The sequence below is a fragment of the Mesoplodon mirus genome (assembly GCF_964341445.2).
Source record: "Mesoplodon mirus genome assembly, chromosome: 3".
NCBI lineage: Eukaryota > Metazoa > Chordata > Mammalia > Artiodactyla > Ziphiidae > Mesoplodon > Mesoplodon mirus.
Genome location: NC_138978.1, coordinates 333,688 through 351,196, shown reverse-complemented (window position 1 = coordinate 351,196; position 17,509 = coordinate 333,688). Strand labels below are relative to the sequence as shown.

The following is a 17,509-nucleotide window of genomic DNA, read 5'->3' as shown; positions in this document are numbered from 1 at the left end:
CAGAGCGCTCGCCCTGGCTCCCCCACCACAGCACGGCAGGAAGGTGGCCCCCCGCACACCAGAACGAGGGCCTTGACAGAACCTGACCACACCGGCTCCCCGATCGCAGGCCCCCAGCCTCTAGAAGCCACAAGAAAGAGCCGTCTGATGTGTAAGCCAACTGGGCCAAGATACCGCTCCTAAAATCCACAGCCTGAGAGGGCTCGGGAATGGCAGTTAACAGGTGAGTCAGAGACTTGTGCCCTCCTGTTCCTAGTGCCCCAGAGCCTGGGCTGCAGGCAGGTGGCAGCACAGCCCGGACCCAGACAGAAAATGCAGAATTCTCACACCCCCAGCCTGAGAAGGGCTCCCCATTTCCCGGGAGCCACTTTATTTGACTTCTGCAATGACCACAGTGCTCAATTTTCACATTTAACGGGGAAAAGAGGAAGCCCCAACCTTCTGGGGATGTGCAGGGGTGCCACGAACTCCTGCTGTCCCCAAGGGGACATGCCACAGCAAGGCTGTCTCAAGACAGACTTGGGGAAACCTCGTCAATGCTTCCAGAAACACTTGCCCTGGGCGGCCGAGAGGAAGCCTTAAAGAAAAGTGTTTTTAGAGAGAGACAGTGGGATCGCCTTCCATGTAAACAGAAAGGAGGTGGAGGAGCTCTTCCATGTCTCAACTCGTAAGCAGCAATGGGTCCACAACTCAAGTTGGAAAAACTGATTAACCCACAAATTCCAAGTTCTCGTAGAAAAGTCCTCTCTTAAATACCAAAGTATATGAGACCTCTCCACTCTCAACTCAAACGCTTATCTTCGCAAATTCACAAAATTTATAAATAAATAGCAGGCAAGTTCTGAATTACACATACCACGAATTCACTCCAGACAAACATACAGACCAAAATACCATGAAAGCTGACTCACATAAAACGAAGTTAAATCCTAGACGTACATGTGACAAGGGTTACCAGCAGGAGACGCAAGAGGTGGCCTAACCGCATAAAGCAACAGTAACTTCTATAAAAGCTGTTGGGTTGCACCACATGGCGAGTCTCCAAGTGCCAGGGCCCAGTTAACAGTGGTCACAGCCCTCAGCAGATGCAGGTGGATGGTCAGTACAGTGGAGGCAGGACACGACATTGTCCCCAGCCCTGAGGGGTGGGGCATTTTTCTTTGGGGTCATGTCCTGCAAGTCCTGTCAGCTCCATCCTCTGGCTCCTCGGCGCCGGCCTGGGAGAGGACAGTGAGTGGTCAGGCCCCGCGGGGCTGCCTGCTGACTCGCCCACGTCCAGGCAAAACGCTGAAATCCAGGGACAGGACATTTCTGTCTGACAGGATGCTGGCCCCAGACGCAGAACAAGATGCTCTCCGGTACGCTGTCACGCATGGGCGCTTAGCGGAGCCGGGGCTTAGGAGCTGTCCACTGCTGCCTGGCATCTGGCCCGTGGTCACCAGGTAAATTGGGTCTTCTCGAGGGCCGGCCTCATGCTAACGACCAGCCAGAAGCTGTCAGCTTCACCAGTGGAAGGCCGGTGGGCGGCCCCCAGTGACTCGGTCCGGCCTCCACGCACCACCGCGAGCAGCAGAACGGCTGCGCAGTGTCGGGAACCGGGCGTCCCGGCCCTGCTTGGGGCGGTCAGGGGATGCCCTCCTTCCGCTGGCAGCACTGCGAGGGTGGCGCCGACCAGTCGTAGACGTAGGACAGGCGCAGCTGCACCTCCCTCTTGCACAGGCGGCCCTCGCGTGCCAGCGTCCGGTGCTTCTCTAGCATGTCCTCCAGGCTCTGCTTGTGCGTCACCAGGTACTGGTTGTTGCAGCCGCGGGACTTGTACTCGGTGTCGAAGCGCGGGTCGTGCTCGCGCTGCACGTCCACCGGCGCCAGCCAGGCGCCCAACGACACGTCCTCGCTGTGCCAGGCACGCAGGTACTCGCGGCTGAGGCGCAGGTAGCGCACGAGGTCGGCCGAGAGCACGTAGCCGCCGCCCAGCGCGTAGGGCAGGTAGTAGTCGCAGAGCTGCCAGGCGGCCTCGCGCCAGCGGCCCCCGGGCCGGACGCGGCCGCGGCCCGAGAAGAAGCCCCAGTAGAGGCGGCGGCGGCGCGCGGGGTCGCGGGCGCGCAGCTCGGCCAGCAGCGCGTCCAGGCGCGCGAACGAGTCGTCGTCTGCCTTGAGCACGAACTCGAAGGCCACGTGCTCGTCCAGCCAGGCCAGCATGGCCAACACCTTGGCCGTGAGGTTCTCGTACGCGTCACGCAGCGCGGGCAGCAGCAGCAGGTCGCCGTGCCGTGCCTGTTCGCGCTCCAGGGCGCGCCGCTCGTCGGCGCCCAACCCGCCGGTGCCCACGGCGAAGCGCGCCCACACGTCCCCGGGGCCGCCGCGCCGCGCCGCCAGCCATGTGCTGCGGACCACGCTGCGCCGCTCGGCCGCCCGCGGCGCGCTGGCCACCAGTACGGCCAGAAAAGCGGCGGCGCGCGCGGGGCCGAAGGCCGCGGGCGCGGCGGGGTCGACGGGCCCCTTGCAGCGCGCCAGGTAGAGCAGCGCGGCACCGCCCAGCGCCAAGGCGCTCAGGCCCAGCGCCGTTCGGTGCCGCCACGCGCGCCGCAGCAGCTTCATGGCGCGGGGAGCGCCGCGGACCGCGCCGTCGGGCTACGTGGACCCGCGTACGCTCCTCATTGGCCGCCCGGGAGGGTGGTGAGGCCGCTTCCGCCCGGGGGAAAGATGGCGGCGCCGGCATCGGCGCGGGGAGGTCGCACCGCTCTGGGACCCGCCTCTTCCCGGAAGAATGATGGCCGCGGCCTAAGCCGTGGCCCGTGGGAGGCGTCGCGGGCGCTCGGGTCGCGCTCGGCGGATCCTGGGTGCGGCGAGGGAGGCCGGTGAGTGAGGGTCCCAGGACGTGACAGCCCCTTCCCGGCCCTGGGGCGGCGGGAAGGGGGCGCGCCGCAGGCCGACGGGGCCTCGGGCGGCCGGCATCTGCTGCCGGCCGGGCCCCTCGGATGCCGGGGTCGGGGGTCGGTGGAGCCGGGTCGGCGGCCGCGGCCCCGCTGTTCGGGGAGTGGGGAGGGTCCGAAGTCCGGGTGAGGCCCGGGACACCCGGCTCGGCCCGGGGCAGTCGTTGCCAACGCCGTGTGCGACTCCTGAAGCCGAGGACGGAGCTTTTAGAAAAAGCGTTTGCGTTTTAAAGACAGTGTTCTTACTAGTTTCACCAGAGCGGGCACCAGGGCTGTCCAGGAGTCCGGGATGGGTCCCCCAGTCAGCGGGGCAGACCCTGCTCTGAAATCTCTTCCCCTGGGGCGGGAAGTGAGCGGCTGACTCCTGTGCTCACCACGGTACAGAAACGTTGTGAATGGAGGGGAGGAAGTGCCCGACCTTCTGATGCCTACACGGTTATTTGGGGGTTATTCTTTGTGCGAAACACCATGTAAATAACATTCCCTGTACTGCCCATCAAGATAAGCAGAATGTGGGATTGACTGTTCTTCCCAGAAGAAAAGTCCAGTCTGTTCGGTGTTTATGGCCACCAGTCAGCAGAGTGGCGTTAAGGCCAAGAGGAAGTTGTCTTGGTTTGCTCGTGGGCTTGGGGAATATACGCATCGTGGCAGAGAAGAAAGGCCTGCTGTGTGGACAGTGTGATGGGTGCTGGGGCGGTGCCCTCAGAGAGGGACAAGTGGGAGTTCCAGTAAACATGGTTCAGGGGACGGTGACCACGCAGAGATCACAGCTGGTGGGTTCTCATGGGTGTGGGGAGGGTGCAGGCCCTCACAGACACGGAAAGAGGGACGAAGGCCGCCCTTCCGTGAGAGTTGCCCCTCCAACGAATGAGCCAGCTGAGCTGGGAGAGCAGGATCTCGTCCAGGGGTCCAGAGAGCACCTGGGCCCAGAGGACCTGAAACCGACGGAACGCGTCTCGGGTGATAGTAGAGCGAAGGGTCTTCTGTCTCGGCGCAGAAGGAATTCACGGAGCAGCAGAGTGACAGGCAAGGAAAGAGTTTCTTGCTGTAGGACGCTTGTGAGAGATGCAAGCGGGCAGGCGGGGAGCTCTGCCCTGAGAACTAAGCTCCATTTTTATAGCCAAAGGAAAGTGGGCAGGGGAGAAGGCCACCTTCTTCCTCATTCTTGAGTAGACGTCACCCTTCCATCACCAGTTCCTCCTCCTTGTCGGGCGGGGGGGTTTTCTTGTCCCTGCATGGTCAAACTGGGACTGTCATGGCGCAGTGGAAATGAGCAAAAAGGCGGTAACACACACTAAAATATATGGTAAATCATCTCAGGTTTCAGTACAGCATCACCTTTTCCTTATATTTTTGTTTTTAGCTTGCCCAGAGGAGCGTGTCTTAGGAACCGTTAACTTACTGACCTTACTGGTCAGGATGAGGGTCTCATTCCACCAGTTTATTGTCCTGGGGCATGACTTGTGCTTATGTTGCCTGGTTTGTTGCTAAGCAAGCCTGCTTGGTTTTGTGGTTAAGCAAACCTGCTCTCTAGAGTGATCGTTAACCTGCAGGGGTCTCCCATACGTTTTCCTTTATTTATGATCCCTTAGTGGGATTAACTGTTTAGTCACCTGCTTTGTCCCTTTACTCTGTCCTTGTCAGACGGACTGAGGTGTCCCCCTGCCAGGGGAGGTGTTGGTCGGGAGCATGCAGGGTAGAGAAGAGGCACCAGAGAAGCAAGTGGTGGCGTCTGCCAGCCGGGGAGAACCTGTGGCCCTGGCCTTGGGCTGCGGTGCTAGCCAGCACAGGTGCCTGCTTGGCCTGATGGAGGGCACCGTGGTTCGAACCCCTCGTGCCTCACCTTGGACACCACCCTGGCTTGGGGGGCTTCCCTCTGCTGCTCCCTGTCAGGCCTGCTGGAGGGGGGCCTCCGCGGCACCTGGGAGGGCCGTCAGGTGTTTGCTGGGTGGACAAGCTCCAAGAGGAACACGTTAAGGGGCAAGAAGGTCCTGAGGAGCGCGGTGGGGAAGTGGGGCGGGGACCTGGAGGAGGAGCCGTGGTGGGGGAGGAAGGCAGGAGGCCCGGGGTTGGGGGAGCAGATGTGGGAGAGGCCGGGTGGCCGAGTGCTGGGTGTGAGCGCCTGTGGCCCTGGGGTCCCTGACGTGGACAGAGGGTGGCCTTGTTCCTTTACCGCCAAGCCCGGGCACGGCCAGGGTGACAGACTTCCTGGGCGCTCTGGCCTTCTCGGTGTTTGTGTGTGAACATGAGCAAGGACGCCTGTGTCTGTGTGCGTGTGAGCACACGTGGGCATATGTGTGTATATGTGTGTACGTGTGGATGCGTGCCTGTGTGTGTGTGCATTCGTGTATATGTGCATGAGTGCCTGTGTGTGTATGTGCGTGTACACGCTGTGTTTACGTGTGTACATGTGTGTGCACAAGGGTCGTGGAGGTGGGGAGTGGGAGGGGTGGTGCCCTGCCTGGTGGGTTTGGGCTTCGCTGGCACCAGGCCCTCACAAAGCCTTGGGGTGGGGAGGCTGAAGCTGAGGCGGGCAGGTGCCTTCGTCAAGGTCCCGGAGCTCGTGAGTGCTGAGCTGGCATCTGGAGAGTGAGTTACGGTGACTCTCGGGCCAGCCTCCAAGGACAGCCGTGCTGGGGGCAGCTGCGGTGGGGGGCAGGCTTAGCGGTACGGGCGTACCTTGAGGCTGGGCCACCTCATCGTGCTTGGACGGGGGAGTGGAAACAGGAGAAAACAGGATGCCCAGCGTCGGTCCTGGAAACCAAGGACTTCTATTTCGTGTTACAAAGTCAACGTCTCTGTAGCGAAGTGTGCGCTGGGGCTCCGTCAGCCGATGGCTCTGGAGCCTCTTCGTGGACCGTTAAGTGCTGGCTGGGACCTGGCCACCTCAGGCTGCTGGCCGCAGGCAGCTGTGCCGGCTGCAGGGCCTCCTGCGTTGCCCTGGGTGGTAGGCGGGCTGTGGTCACCGCCTCCTCACCTGCCACCCCCCTTCCCCAGCTCCTGGCCACACTCGCAGGCCATCCTGCAGCGCAGACCCCAGCAGCCATGACCTCCAGGCAGGCTCCCCTCTGCGGCCTGGCCCCTCGCTGCCTCTGGCTCCTGGGGGCTGTCCTTCTGATGGACGCGTCCGCCCGGCCCGCCAACCACTCGTCCGCTCGGGAGAGAGCGGGTAACAAGGAGGAAAACGAGATCCTGCCTCCGGACCACCTGAACGGGGTGAAGCTGGAGATGGACGGGCACCTCAACAAGGATTTCCACCAGGAGGTCTTCCTGGGCAAGGACACGGACGGCTTTGAGGAGGACGCGGAGCCCCGGCGGAGCCGGAGGAAGCTGATGGTCATCTTCTCCAAGTAGGTGCCGCTGGGGCCTGCGGGGGGGCAGGGGGGCTGGCCTCGGCCTCCTTCTCCAAGTAGGTGCTGCCGGGGCCTGCTCAGGGGCGGGGGTGGAGCTGGCCTCGGCCTCCCTCTTGGTCCAGTCCTGGCTTTGCGCGGCGCAGAGGTGACGAGGCCCCCCTCGGTGACGTGCTGTGGAGGTGGTGCTGTGACACATGCTCCTGGGAAGCTGGTAGCGTTTGAGCCGCGGGGCGTGCAGCCCTGAGCTGCGCCCTGTGTCCGGCGGGGGCTCAGAGGGCGTGGGGAGGGCTGCGTGGGGCGGAGGCGCCAGCACCCTGTTGCCCGTGGGACTGGTCGCAGTGCCAGTTAGAGGCAGAGCCCGTGGGCGCGGAGCCAACTGGCCTCACGCATGCGGAGCTGCTGCTGGGCACGGTCAGCCATTGGCTCCACACCGCCATCAGCGCTCCAGTGAGCGTGTGCAGACGGGGCTGTACTGTTTTGCTGGCCTCGAGCCACGACAGGTTGAGGTGATGGGGGGACAGGGCCCACGGGGCAGGTGGTGGGGAGGTTGAGGGGTTTGGCCTGGGGCACCAGGTGGATGGGTCTGCTCTCTGCACGCGTTGTGGGTTAGGCGCCCGCGGGCCGTGGGGTGGTCCAGGGCGCTGCCTCAGCGCTGGCCTGGCAGGTCCCAGGCTCGGTACTGGCGACACGGTGGCTGCCAGGGTCACGTGCCAGGACCCATGGTGGGTGGCTCTTGGTTCCAGAAAGGAGACTGACTCTCATGGGGGGCTGTGCGTGCATACAGGGGTCACGCGGTCGGGGAACCAGCTCAGGCAGCATCCCCGTCTGTGAAGTGGGGGACCAGGGGCGGGGGCAGTGGTCCCCCGATGCGCCTAGCCGGCGGCCTGGCCCCCTGGATGCTCCCTCTTCAGTTTGAGGCACTGATCGTTGTCAGCGACTGAAGTGACCGAAACCTCGTCCGGCGCCCAGACCTCACTGTCTCGTGAAGCCAGGAAGGAAGCTGTGAGCGGGGCCACGGGGCACGTGGCTTCTTCCAGGGATCAGGAGGGCAGCCGCGTGCACCGGGCCGAGGGGTCCCCTGGAGTGGGGAGGGGTGGTGATAGGGCCTCCCTCACAGCCGCTCTGGGGGTGGGAGTGGGGTTCACCGGGAAATGCAGAAAACCGGGCCCTGAGGGGCAGGGCGTCCTGGGGCCGTTGCAGCTGCGTTGGCTGCATCCGCCCATGTCGTGTGTCTTCCTTCTACGTCCCGTGTCTCGCAGGGTTGTCATCGGGGAGCGTCTAGCCCGTGTTCACCTTCTCAGTCAGACCCCCCCAGAGCCGTCCCACCTGGAGGTGCCACCAGGGGCCCTGTGGGGCCCCCTGCCAGCTGCTGTTGCCTCCCCTGCACCCCGCCCGGGGCAGATCAAACACGTAGCCTCAAGACCTAGTTTAGAACAAATAGAAGTAATGTTGCACAGCACTTCTTAAGTGAGGTTTTTATTCTGGAGTGGTTTAGGTTTACAGAAAGATGCAGACCGAGGCCCACTTGTGGAAACAGAGACGCGACGGTGTTCTGTTACTGTTCCCCGCGCTCCAGGCTGCAGGTCACGCGCTGCCTCAGGGTCCTCTTTCTGCCCGGGGTCCCATCCGGGAGCCTACTTTTTCGTGACCTTGACGGTTTTGAGGAGGACTGCTCAAGTGTTTTGTAGCATGTCCCTGATTTGGGGTTTGTCTGCTGGGTTTTCTCCTGGTTAGACAGGGGTTGTGGTTTTTGGAAAGAAGACCCCAGAGGTGAGGTGGCGCTCTCGTCACATCACCTCAGGGCACCTGACGTCCGCACGACATCACGGGGGCTGTCGGCCTGGTCACCTGGCTCGGGGGTATCTGCCCAGGAGTGTTGCTCCTTGTCCTGTCCTCCCGTCTCTTTGGCAGCCACTCAGAGGGGCAGCCCTCCCTCCCGGGGGTGGGAGCGAAGCTCAGGGGAAGACCACCGTGTGGTCTGGAGTCCCATAAGGAGGCTGGACTCGTGGGTGTTGTCTGCACTTTGGCGGGGACGCAGCTCTGCGCTGTTGGTCTGGCTGCTCACCTTGTTCCAGCCTTGGCCGCCAGGACCTCGTCGTTGCCGTCCCCTCCCACACCCCGCCCCTGGTTGTGAGCGCTTCCTTCCCTTCTTGCGCTGCCAGCCAGTCCAGCTTCACTTCCTCTTGTTGTGTTCCTGCCTCAGCCCTAGAGTCACCCAGTTCTCCGGAGAGCGCTGGTGCGTTTCATGGGAGACTGGGATTTAGAAACCAGGGCCCGGCAGCAGGTGTGGGCGCTGCTGGGGTGCCATTGCCTGTCGTCCTCTCCTGTGTGTGTGTGTGTGCGCCAACCCATGCATACACGTGTGTTCTGACCCACGTCCACGGGTGTGCACTAGCCATGCACACACCCACATATGCACGTGAGTGTGTGCAGAGTGTACAGCTGCCGGCACACTTGTACCTGCAGCTGTTTCTTTGTCTCACTGGCTGTGTCTGTGCTCCAGTCCTGTTACCGGGGGCTCCTCATGAGTCCCAAGTGTGTGGGTCTGTGGAGCTGGGTTGACGGTTCTCCCCGTCCTGCAGCAGCGGGGAGACTTGTTCCCCTCCCAGTGGTCCCGAGACTGATGGGGTAGTGACCCTGCCCAGCGTCCTCCCTGATTCCCCCACTGTGTCCCCCACGTCCCCCCGACTTCTCCTGCGTCACCGTTGGGTGGGCTGTGTTGCTGTTCGTGGTGGTTTTGTGGCTGCCTGCAGAACCCCTCTGGCCAGCCTTCCGTCCGTCCACCCATCTGTTGGGGTCCTGGAGGCCTCGCCTGACACGTCTCGTGGGCCCGCAGGGTGGATTTGAACACCGACAGAAGGATCAGTGCCCAGGAGATGCAGCACTGGATCATGGAGAAGACGGCCGAGCACTTCCAGGAGGCCATCGCGGAGAGCAGGGCGCACTTCCGCGCCGTGGACCCCGACGGTGACGGTACAGCCAACCTTGCCCTGACCCTGCCCTGACCCTGACGGCCTGAGGCTGCTGGCGGAGGGCGGTGCCTGGAGGTGTGTGTGGGGGGGCCGAGGGCCCAGGAACGAGCAGGTGAGAGGCAGGAGGGGCCTGCAGGTGCCGCCAGGGAGACAGACGCCAGCTTGCCATGCGGGCGGGGACCCCGGCGCTAGGCTCTGGCGTGAAGCTCGGAGCCGAGTTTTGCTGCTCCTGCCTCTACAGATGCCCTTAGCACAGGGATTTTGGATTGATGGCTTAAAGTAACTAGATACGTCTTTTTAAAAATGTCCGATGTTGTCCCCTGGCGGTCCAGTGGTTAAGACTCCTCACTTCCAACGCAAGGGGCTCGGGTTTGATCCCTGGTCGGGGTAACTAAGATCCCACGTGCCCCACAGCACGGCCAAAAAAAGAAAAAGCGTTCGTTGTTAAACCTCCTAACGCGTTGTCTTGCTCTTTCAGGCCGTGTGTCGTGGGACGAGTACAAGGTGAAGTTTTTGGCGAGCAAAGGCCACGATGAGAGAGAGGTTGCTGATAAGATAAAGAATAAGTGGGACCTGAACGTCGACGAAGAGAGTAAGGGCTCGGCCTCCCGTGGCCAGCGTGGCACGCGTGACAGCACAGATGCCGGGAGGGAATTGGCGAGGCGGGTGTGGCCACGTCTGGGTGCTCCTGCGGGGCCGCTAGGCGGAGCCCCCAGGACCCTCCAGGTGCCGTGGGTGGTTAGGTGCAGCCGGCGGCCTCAGGTGGGCTTGAGCTCCAGGGAGGAGGTGGCGGAAGCACCAGAAGCAGGTCTCGGCTGGGACGGGTCCTCCGCGCCAGACGAGGTCCGACCCCGGGAGTCGGTGAGGCCGGTGGGGGCTCCTGCCTGAGGTGCCTGGGGGCCGCAGTCCCGGCCGGCTCTCCCCTTAGCTTTTCACACATGTTCCTTTAAAAACCCGTCTCCCTGGCACAAAATTTGATGCCTTTTAGCGAAGTTCTGAAGCACCACTGAAGCGTTCTTGTGACCTTCACTGGTTACTGTCTCCAGCTCCGTGCCACCCCGTCCCTCCCGGGGGTGCGTTCGCAGCCGGGTGTCGAGTTCGGCTCGTTGGGGGCTTTGTCGGAGCGCCGTGCGCTTCCTGTGTTCTCCTGTTCGGTCTTTACTCGGCGAGTCGCCCCTGCCATTGTCATCCAGCGCGTCGTCTTCTCTCGATGGACACGTGTGTGCCGGATTTTTACGGGGACGTCTCTGTACCTGTGACGCTCCCCTGTTTGTCTCACGTCCCCCTGGCCGTCAGGGTTGTGTCGTGGCCTCCTGTTGGTGTCTGTGGCCCTTCCTGCCTCTGCTTTGTGACCGCTGCCGCTGTGTTCTTTGGTCCAGGGGTGTTCGTTACTGTTATGTCTGTGATGTGCTGTGGGCGCCACTGTTCTCTGTCAGGGTTGGTGTTTTTAGCACTGGACTCTCTTGTCTGCCATCAAGGTTGCAATCTGTGCCTTCTTTCTGTGTGCACTTGCTCTTTAGTTTTTAATTCCAAGTTTCGCTTGTTCCCTGCTGTTGTGCAGGGAAGCGATTGGCTTGTGTATGTCAGCCTTCCATCCTGTAGCCTTGCTGTGCTTGCTCAGTGGTTTCAGGAGTTTCTTGTCGACTCTTCTGGGTTTTCTACGTAGGCGATCGTGACGTCGTTGAACAAAAACGGTTCATTTCCTCCTTCGCAATCAGTGTCTCTTTTATTCCTTTTCTTGTCTTAGTGCATCAGCTGGGACTTCCCGGTGCGACGTTGAAGAGTAGTGGCGAGAAGGGCCATCCGTGCTTTAAACCTGAATTTAGTGGAAAAGCTTCCACTTTCTTACCATTATGATCTTAGCTGTAGGTTTTTTGTGGATGTTCTTTATCAAGGTGACGAGTGCCCTCTGTTCCTAGTGTGCTGAGAGTTTTCGTCATGAATGGGTGTTGGATTTTGTCAGATGCTTTTTTGCATCTATTGATACGACCACGTGATTTCTTTTCATTAGCCTGTTGATGTGAATATCAGTTGAATTTCAGTTGTTGAACCAACCTTGCCTACGTGGGATAAATCCCACTTGGTTGTAACGTGTGATTGTTTTTGTACGTCGTTGGGTTTGATCTGTTAGCGTTTTGTTGACTGTTTTTGCATTTATATTCGCGAAAGACGTTGGTCTGTAGTTTTCTTGTGACCTTCCTGCTTTTAGCGTTAGGACGTCACAGGATGAGTTAGGAAGCGTTCACTCTGTTTCTCTCCTCTGGAAGGGATTGTGGAGATTGGTATGGCCTCCGCCTCACATGTTTGGTAGAATTCACCTGTGAACCGCACTTGAGACTTGGTTTTTCCAAAGCATTTTGTTTTTTTATGGACTACGTACGTAGAGGTTAACTTTATACTGTGAGCCAGTCTGAATTTCTTGGTAATAGATGAGTTAAGCTCATTTCTGTTTCTATTGATATTTCTTTTTTTTTCCTTTCATCTTTCCCTCTGCTAGTGTGGGATTTAGAGACCCCACTTTCCTTTTCTCAGCAGTCACATGACCCTGTCTGGTGGCCTGACAGGTGTGAATGGGGTACCCAGCTTTCCAGGTGTGCCCATGGGGGCTGCCCATTGTGGGCAGGGGTTGTGTATCTTACAGCTTTACTTTTTTCTTCTCAGTCTATCGTTGACCGTCTAAGTCAAGACCATTTTATTCTGTTCTGGGTGGTATAGAGGCCTCCTTCCTAGTTCGTGTGGTGTCACCCAGGATTTTGGTTCTGCTGGATTTTATTTATTTATTTAATGTATTATTTTTGGCTGCGTTGGGTCTTCATTGCTGCGCATGGGCTTTCTCTAGTTGCCACGAGCGGGGGCTACTCTTCGTTGTGGTGCGCGGGCTTCCCATTGCGGTGGCTTCTCTTGTTGCAGAGCGCGGGCTCTAGGCGCGCGGCTTCAGTAGTTGTGGCTCGTGCGCTCAGTAGCTGTGGCTCACGCACGGGCTCCAGAGCACAGGCTCAGTAGTTGTGGCGCACGGGCTTAGTTGCTCCACGACACTTGGGATCTCCCCGGACCAGGGCTCGAACCCATGTCCCCTGCGTTGGCAGGCGGGTTCTTAACCACTGCGCCATCAGGGAAGTCCCTCTGCTGTTTTTTAAAGCCTGTAAATAAGATGTTATTTTCTTCCTGAAATGGTTGTTGGCCATTTTTATGTTTGTCTCCATTTTGTGTTTCCACTGTTTGTCCTGGGTTCAGACTGTCCCCTGAACGTGTCCTTTAGGGGTGTCTGGGGGCGGGCCCTGTCCTCCTCCTGCCAGCATTGGAGGTTGAGCACTGGCTCTTGGGGTGGCTGCCGGCCGTCTGTGCCTGCTCGTCTGTCCTCAGCGCCCTTTCCCTTGGGTGTGTGTGGGGTCGGGACGTGCTCTTCCTGGATCTAGAGTTCATGGTGTCTCTGTCCGCCCGGCCCTCACCTCACTCCCGTGTGTTCATGAGTCTGGGGTTGGGGGTGAGCAGCTCTGGGGGATCAGAAATGAAAAGCAGCTGTCGAGGGCCCCAGAGGGGGAGAGCGTGGGGGGAGGGCTGAGCTCGTGTGGGCCCCCCGGGCCTGCCGTCCCCAGCGCCTCAGACGGGGTCCCTCCAGGCCGCCTCCGGCTTCTGGTGCTGCCGGCGTCCCTGCTGGTGGCCACTGCTCTCCAATCTCATCTCCTCTTACACAGGACACCTGGGCTTAGGGCCCACCTGAATCCCAGGTGGTCTCGTCTCAAGATCCTTTACTAATTTCACCTGCCAAGACCTTTTTTCCAGATCAGGTCGTGTTCGCACGGCAAGGCAAGCCTGTGCCCGTCCCGCCACTCCTGTCCCCGTGGCCGGGCAGGTAGGCAGTGGGCGAACCTGTAGTTGCCACGGCTCTTCTGTCAGAAGGCACGAGGTGTGAGGCCACAGGCGTGTGGGGTTCTCCCTGTCGCGACTGGGCCGGGCCCAGGCGTCCCTGTTCCCAGCCGGAAGCTGGAGTTGGGCCCCGGGTGAGGGTGCGGAGTGCTGCGCCGGCTTCTCCCCACTCCCTGGCTGGACACCCAGCTCGTCACCAACCACCGGCCCTAGGGGCCCCACGCCGGGCCTTCCCACAGTGGCAGGGGTAGCAGGGATCGCGCAGGGGATGCGTGAGTCATATCTGGAAACTGAGTTTTCCTTCAGAGCCCTGCCCGGTGGACAGTGCACGGGCGGAGACGGAAGGGAAGCAGGTCGAGCCTTTGTTCCCACAGAGCCGGTGGCCTGCTTCCCGGGAGCGAGCGGGGCCGGGGCTGTGTCTGAGGGGGTCTGTGTCCGGGCTGGGGGGGTCTGTTTCGGTTGAGGGTCTGTGCCTGCATCTTGGGGCGTCTGTGTATCTGCCCCCCGGGGCTGAGGACCCCTCCGAGGGCCAGGCCCTTGGCCCCGGGTGCCACCACATCCCGAGCCGGCCCCCGCTGCACTCGGGCTGCGTGTCTCGGAACTTTCTGGATGCGTGCAGGGGTCCCGTGTGCGCGGGTCCTCACGGATGTGCCTCTCTCAGCACAGGAAGTCCTGGAGAACCTGAAAGACCGCTGGTATCAGGCGGACAACCCGCCCCCGGACCTGCTGCTGACGGAGAGCGAGTTCCTGTCGTTCCTGCACCCCGAGCACAGCCGCGGCATGCTGCAGTTCATGGTCAAGGAGATCATCCGGGACCTGGGTGAGGCCCGGCCGCGGAGCTCAGCACGGGCCGGTCCTGGGCTGGGTGGCCCGCGGGGGCTGTACGGCCGCTGTTTGGGGTCAGGCCGAAACCGCACAAGCTGCAGACCTGGCAGCAAAGCCCCGTCAGTTGAGTTCTCTCCTGAGGGGCCTCGGCGGTCCCGCGCCCCCGCTGGAGTCTGACGTCTGCCCCCGTGTCCCGCAGACCAGGACGGTGACAAGAAGCTCTCGCTGTCCGAGTTCATCTCTCTGCCCGTGGGCACCGTGGAGAACCAGCAGGGCCAGGACGTGGACGACGGCTGGGTGCGAGACAGGAAGAGAGAGTTCGAGGAGCTGATCGATGCCAACCGCGACGGGATCGTGACCGCGGCGGAGCTGGAGGTGGGTGTGGGGCCCGCTGCTCTGGGAAGGGGGGTCGGCCTGGCCAGACGCTGGGGTGGGAAGGCCGCACACTGCTGGACCCGCCTCCTGCCTCAGGAGTGTCTTCACTGGTGTCGTGTGTAGGTGCTGCGTGGGGCTTGCTTTTCCCCCTTGCTGGATGAGTCATTTCATTTTAGCCGGAGTTCTCTGATCCCTGCTGATAGCTGGCGACCCCTGGTTCGGGAGCTCCTTCCCCTCAGTACTGCCATCCCGGCGGCCGAGCCGGTCCGTGTGCGTGTGCCCCGCTCCAGGGCCAGCCTTCTCCCTGTCCTGCCCTTCCGTGGGCGGGGAGCTACCCCTGCCGGTGAAGGCTGCCTGGCCCTGAGCCACTTCCGGCCTGGCACCCCCCGTCCAGAACATTCTAGAACACTCCCACCTCCCTGCCCCGCAGCTTTTGTCCTACCAGCTCACGGGGTATTTCCAACAAGGCCTCACCTCCTGTAGCTGGTTGTGGTGTCACAGCCCCGCTGAGGCAGGGGTGCCAGCCCGCATGGGGCGTCCTCCGGGCAGGGGGTCTCGGCCGCATGGCCGGGTGCGGGCTGAACGTGAGGAGATGCCTCCGGCCCGGGGCAGCATGGGGTGTGGCGGGGCTGAGCCGGGGCCCTTGCAGGACTACATGGACCCCATGAACGAGTTCAGCGCCCTCAACGAGGCCAAGCAGATGATCGCCATTGCCGACGAGAACCAGAACCACTGCCTGGAGCCCGAGGAGGTGCTCAAGTACAGCGAGTTCTTCACGGGCAGCAAGCTGGTGGACTACGCCCGCAGCGTGCACGAGGAGTTCTGAGCCGCGGCCGTGCCCGCCCCGTCCCCCAGCCCCGCCCCGGTCCCTCCTGCGGCGCCTCGCAGGCTGGCTGTGCTTCGATTCCCGCGCACTCGCCGCATCCTGCTTCTGAGAGCTGGGAGCCCTTCTGCCGAAGGCACTGACCACATCAGGGCCTGCGGGCTCGCCACACTGTGGGAAATAACGCAGCTCCTGCCCGTTTCCTTGAAAACTGAAAGATGAAGGCTTTGCTGGAAACCAGCAGCCGGCGGCTGGGGGGTCGGGAAGGGGCCGTGAGACCGTGGCGTTCAGTCTCCGAGGAAACGCTAATACTGGTGACAGGAATCACATTAATTTACTTTAAAATATAGTTGCCTTTTTCTCCCAGCTTCATTTTTTTGGTGGGAAAAAAAACACGTAGACGATACTTCGGATGTTTGTGGCCAGGTGGCTTCCACTTGAAGCTTTGTGGTGGGCGGTTTGGTTAGAGCAGGGGCTTGCTAGCGCTGGTGGTCACCTGCGACACGGGGGAGGATGACACGGGGCCGCCAGGTGGGACGGCGTCCTGATGGGGGACGGGGAGGGGCTGCCTGCAGGGCGGGAGTTGGGGGTCCGGGCTGCAGATTTAAAGTCAGGAGCTGGAGTCCAGGTTTGGGTGAGGCCACCTGGGAGGGGCTGGGAGGAAACGGGAGTTTGGGGTGGGGTGGGGCTCTGAGGACGAGCCCTGGGCCCCCAGGGTGCGGGGCTGGGGGCAGAGAATTGGGGGAGTCCCCAAGACCCGCCCAGAGTCCTGGCCTGGGGCGTGGTGGGGGGACGGGGAGGGGCGGCCTGGGGGGTCAGGAGCCTCTGGCGGGAGGGGCGAAACCTAGTCCCCCCTGCCGCGGTCCCACCACCACACCGGGCCCTTCCCCCGGGGTTGGCATGCCCGCTGGCTTGGCTGGGGTGCGGGCTGGGGGGGTGTGGGCAGTGAGGGTTAAATGACAAGGGAGGGTCTCCACTCTACGTACCCACGAACCTGGCCCCCTGCCAGGCCCCCCTCAGAGCCCCTGAGCCGTGGCCCATGGTGCTTCAGTGGACGGCTCACCTGGCCAGGGGGTCCACACGGGCCTTTGAAGGCCCTGCTGGGGTTGGAGGCTTGGGTCGGGTGGGCAGAGAGGCTGCCCTGAGCTGCCCACGTGACCTGCTTCCGAGCAGTGTGGGGAGGGGCCGCCGCAGAATCTGGGCCGGTTTCCAGACAAACAAGAGGAAAGACTGTTTTCAGAACTGAGACCAGAAGGCGAGGTGGGAGGGCGGGGCCCGTGGCTCTGGCGTGTGGTCGGGTGGCCACCAGCAGGTGGGACGCTGGGACAGAGGTGCCGCTGGCCCCGTGCACGGCCCGGAGTCGGGGCCTTGGGCAGGGGGCGGGCGGCTTCCCCCGCCATGGCCCCCGTAAGGCGTGGGGTGCTGCCCACCAGGCCCCGAGTTACCTTCACCTCGGCAGCTATGGTTTGTCTTAAAATAATTTTTCTCACCGTCAGTGGGAGACGGGACACAACCCGCGCACGCACAAGTGTGCACGGCAGGCTGCCTGGCGCTTTGCCCCTCCCCCATGGACCCTCCCCCTCTTTGGAGGCTGAGGGCTGTGACCCTACAGTGGCCCCTGCCCGCAGGCGGAGCTGGCTGGCGGAATTTCCCGCAGGTGGGCAGGGAGCCCCACATCCTACCTGTGCCCCCAGGAGGAGGGGGGTTTCCAGCCACTGCGGGAGCCCCCCTCCCCCCCGCCCCGCCGCCTGAAACTTCAGGTTAACCATTAAGCAGATAATCCTGTCTCGTGGTTCAGATTTAAAAGCACCAAAGACACACTACGGCCTCCCTGCCTTGGGCCACCAGGATCAGAGCTTTGCATGAGAGGGAGCATGTGCACACGTGTGTGCGTGCACGTGTGCATGTGTGTGCGTGGGCACCTGTGCTCCTCCCTCGTGCCCCACGGGGGGCCGGCACGGAGGCCCTCCCCACCTGTCCTGAGGACACGGGAGCTCGCTTTCCTGTCCCAGTGGTGCTGCAGGAACACCCCAAACCTAGGGTGGATGTGGCGCAGGGAGAGCCTGGCATGGCCTCCAGAGTTTTTGGGGAGACACAGCCCCTGCCCGGCCAGAGGGCAGAGCAGAGGGCCCGTCTGCAGGGGACACCCCGCCCCAGGCACATGCCCAGGTGCTCATGGGAGCAGCACACACACATCCCGGCACGTGGAGCCAGCGCCACATACGCGTGCTGCACACACGGCTGGCGCACCCTCCCAGGCACACGCCACCCCCAGGGCACCGGCCAGGGCTTGCCCAGCAGCACGTGTTCGGTCTGCTCGGGTGGCTTGCAGCACAGACGTTTACCCTCTTCTAGTCCTGG

The 17,509-nt window shown here is 61.9% G+C and overlaps 2 protein-coding genes across 2 annotated transcripts; one reads left to right on the top strand and one right to left on the bottom strand.

Annotated features, from left to right (window-relative positions):
• Positions 1 to 341: 341 nt before the first annotated feature.
• Positions 342 to 2,635, bottom strand: B3GALT6 (beta-1,3-galactosyltransferase 6). Its single transcript, XM_082615512.1, has one exon. The coding sequence runs from the start codon at positions 2,596 to 2,598 to the stop codon at positions 1,624 to 1,626; it is 975 nt and encodes a 324-aa protein (XP_082471638.1). The 5' UTR covers positions 2,599 to 2,635; the 3' UTR covers positions 342 to 1,623.
• Positions 2,636 to 2,732: 97 nt separating this feature from the next.
• On the top strand, positions 2,733 to 15,514 carry SDF4 (stromal cell derived factor 4). Its single transcript, XM_082612998.1, has 7 exons — positions 2,733 to 2,858; positions 5,931 to 6,283; positions 9,123 to 9,259; positions 9,737 to 9,850; positions 13,787 to 13,945; positions 14,150 to 14,325; positions 14,975 to 15,514. Exons 2-7 carry the CDS (start codon positions 5,979 to 5,981, stop codon positions 15,149 to 15,151), a joined length of 1,068 nt encoding a protein of 355 aa, XP_082469124.1. The 5' UTR covers positions 2,733 to 2,858; positions 5,931 to 5,978; the 3' UTR covers positions 15,152 to 15,514.
• Positions 15,515 to 17,509: the final 1,995 nt, after the last annotated feature.

Coding starts and splice junctions, on each gene's coding strand:
- B3GALT6 (XM_082615512.1), bottom strand. CDS start 2,598: ATGAAGCTGCTGCGGCGCGCGTGGCGGCACCGAACGGCGCTGGGCCTG.
- SDF4 (XM_082612998.1), top strand. CDS start 5,979: ATGACCTCCAGGCAGGCTCCCCTCTGCGGCCTGGCCCCTCGCTGCCTC. Junction 6,284..9,122: donor CTGATGGTCATCTTCTCCAA/GTAGGTGCCGCT, acceptor GTGGGCCCGCAG/GGTGGATTTGAACACCGACA. Junction 9,260..9,736: donor CGTGGACCCCGACGGTGACG/GTACAGCCAACC, acceptor TTGCTCTTTCAG/GCCGTGTGTCGTGGGACGAG.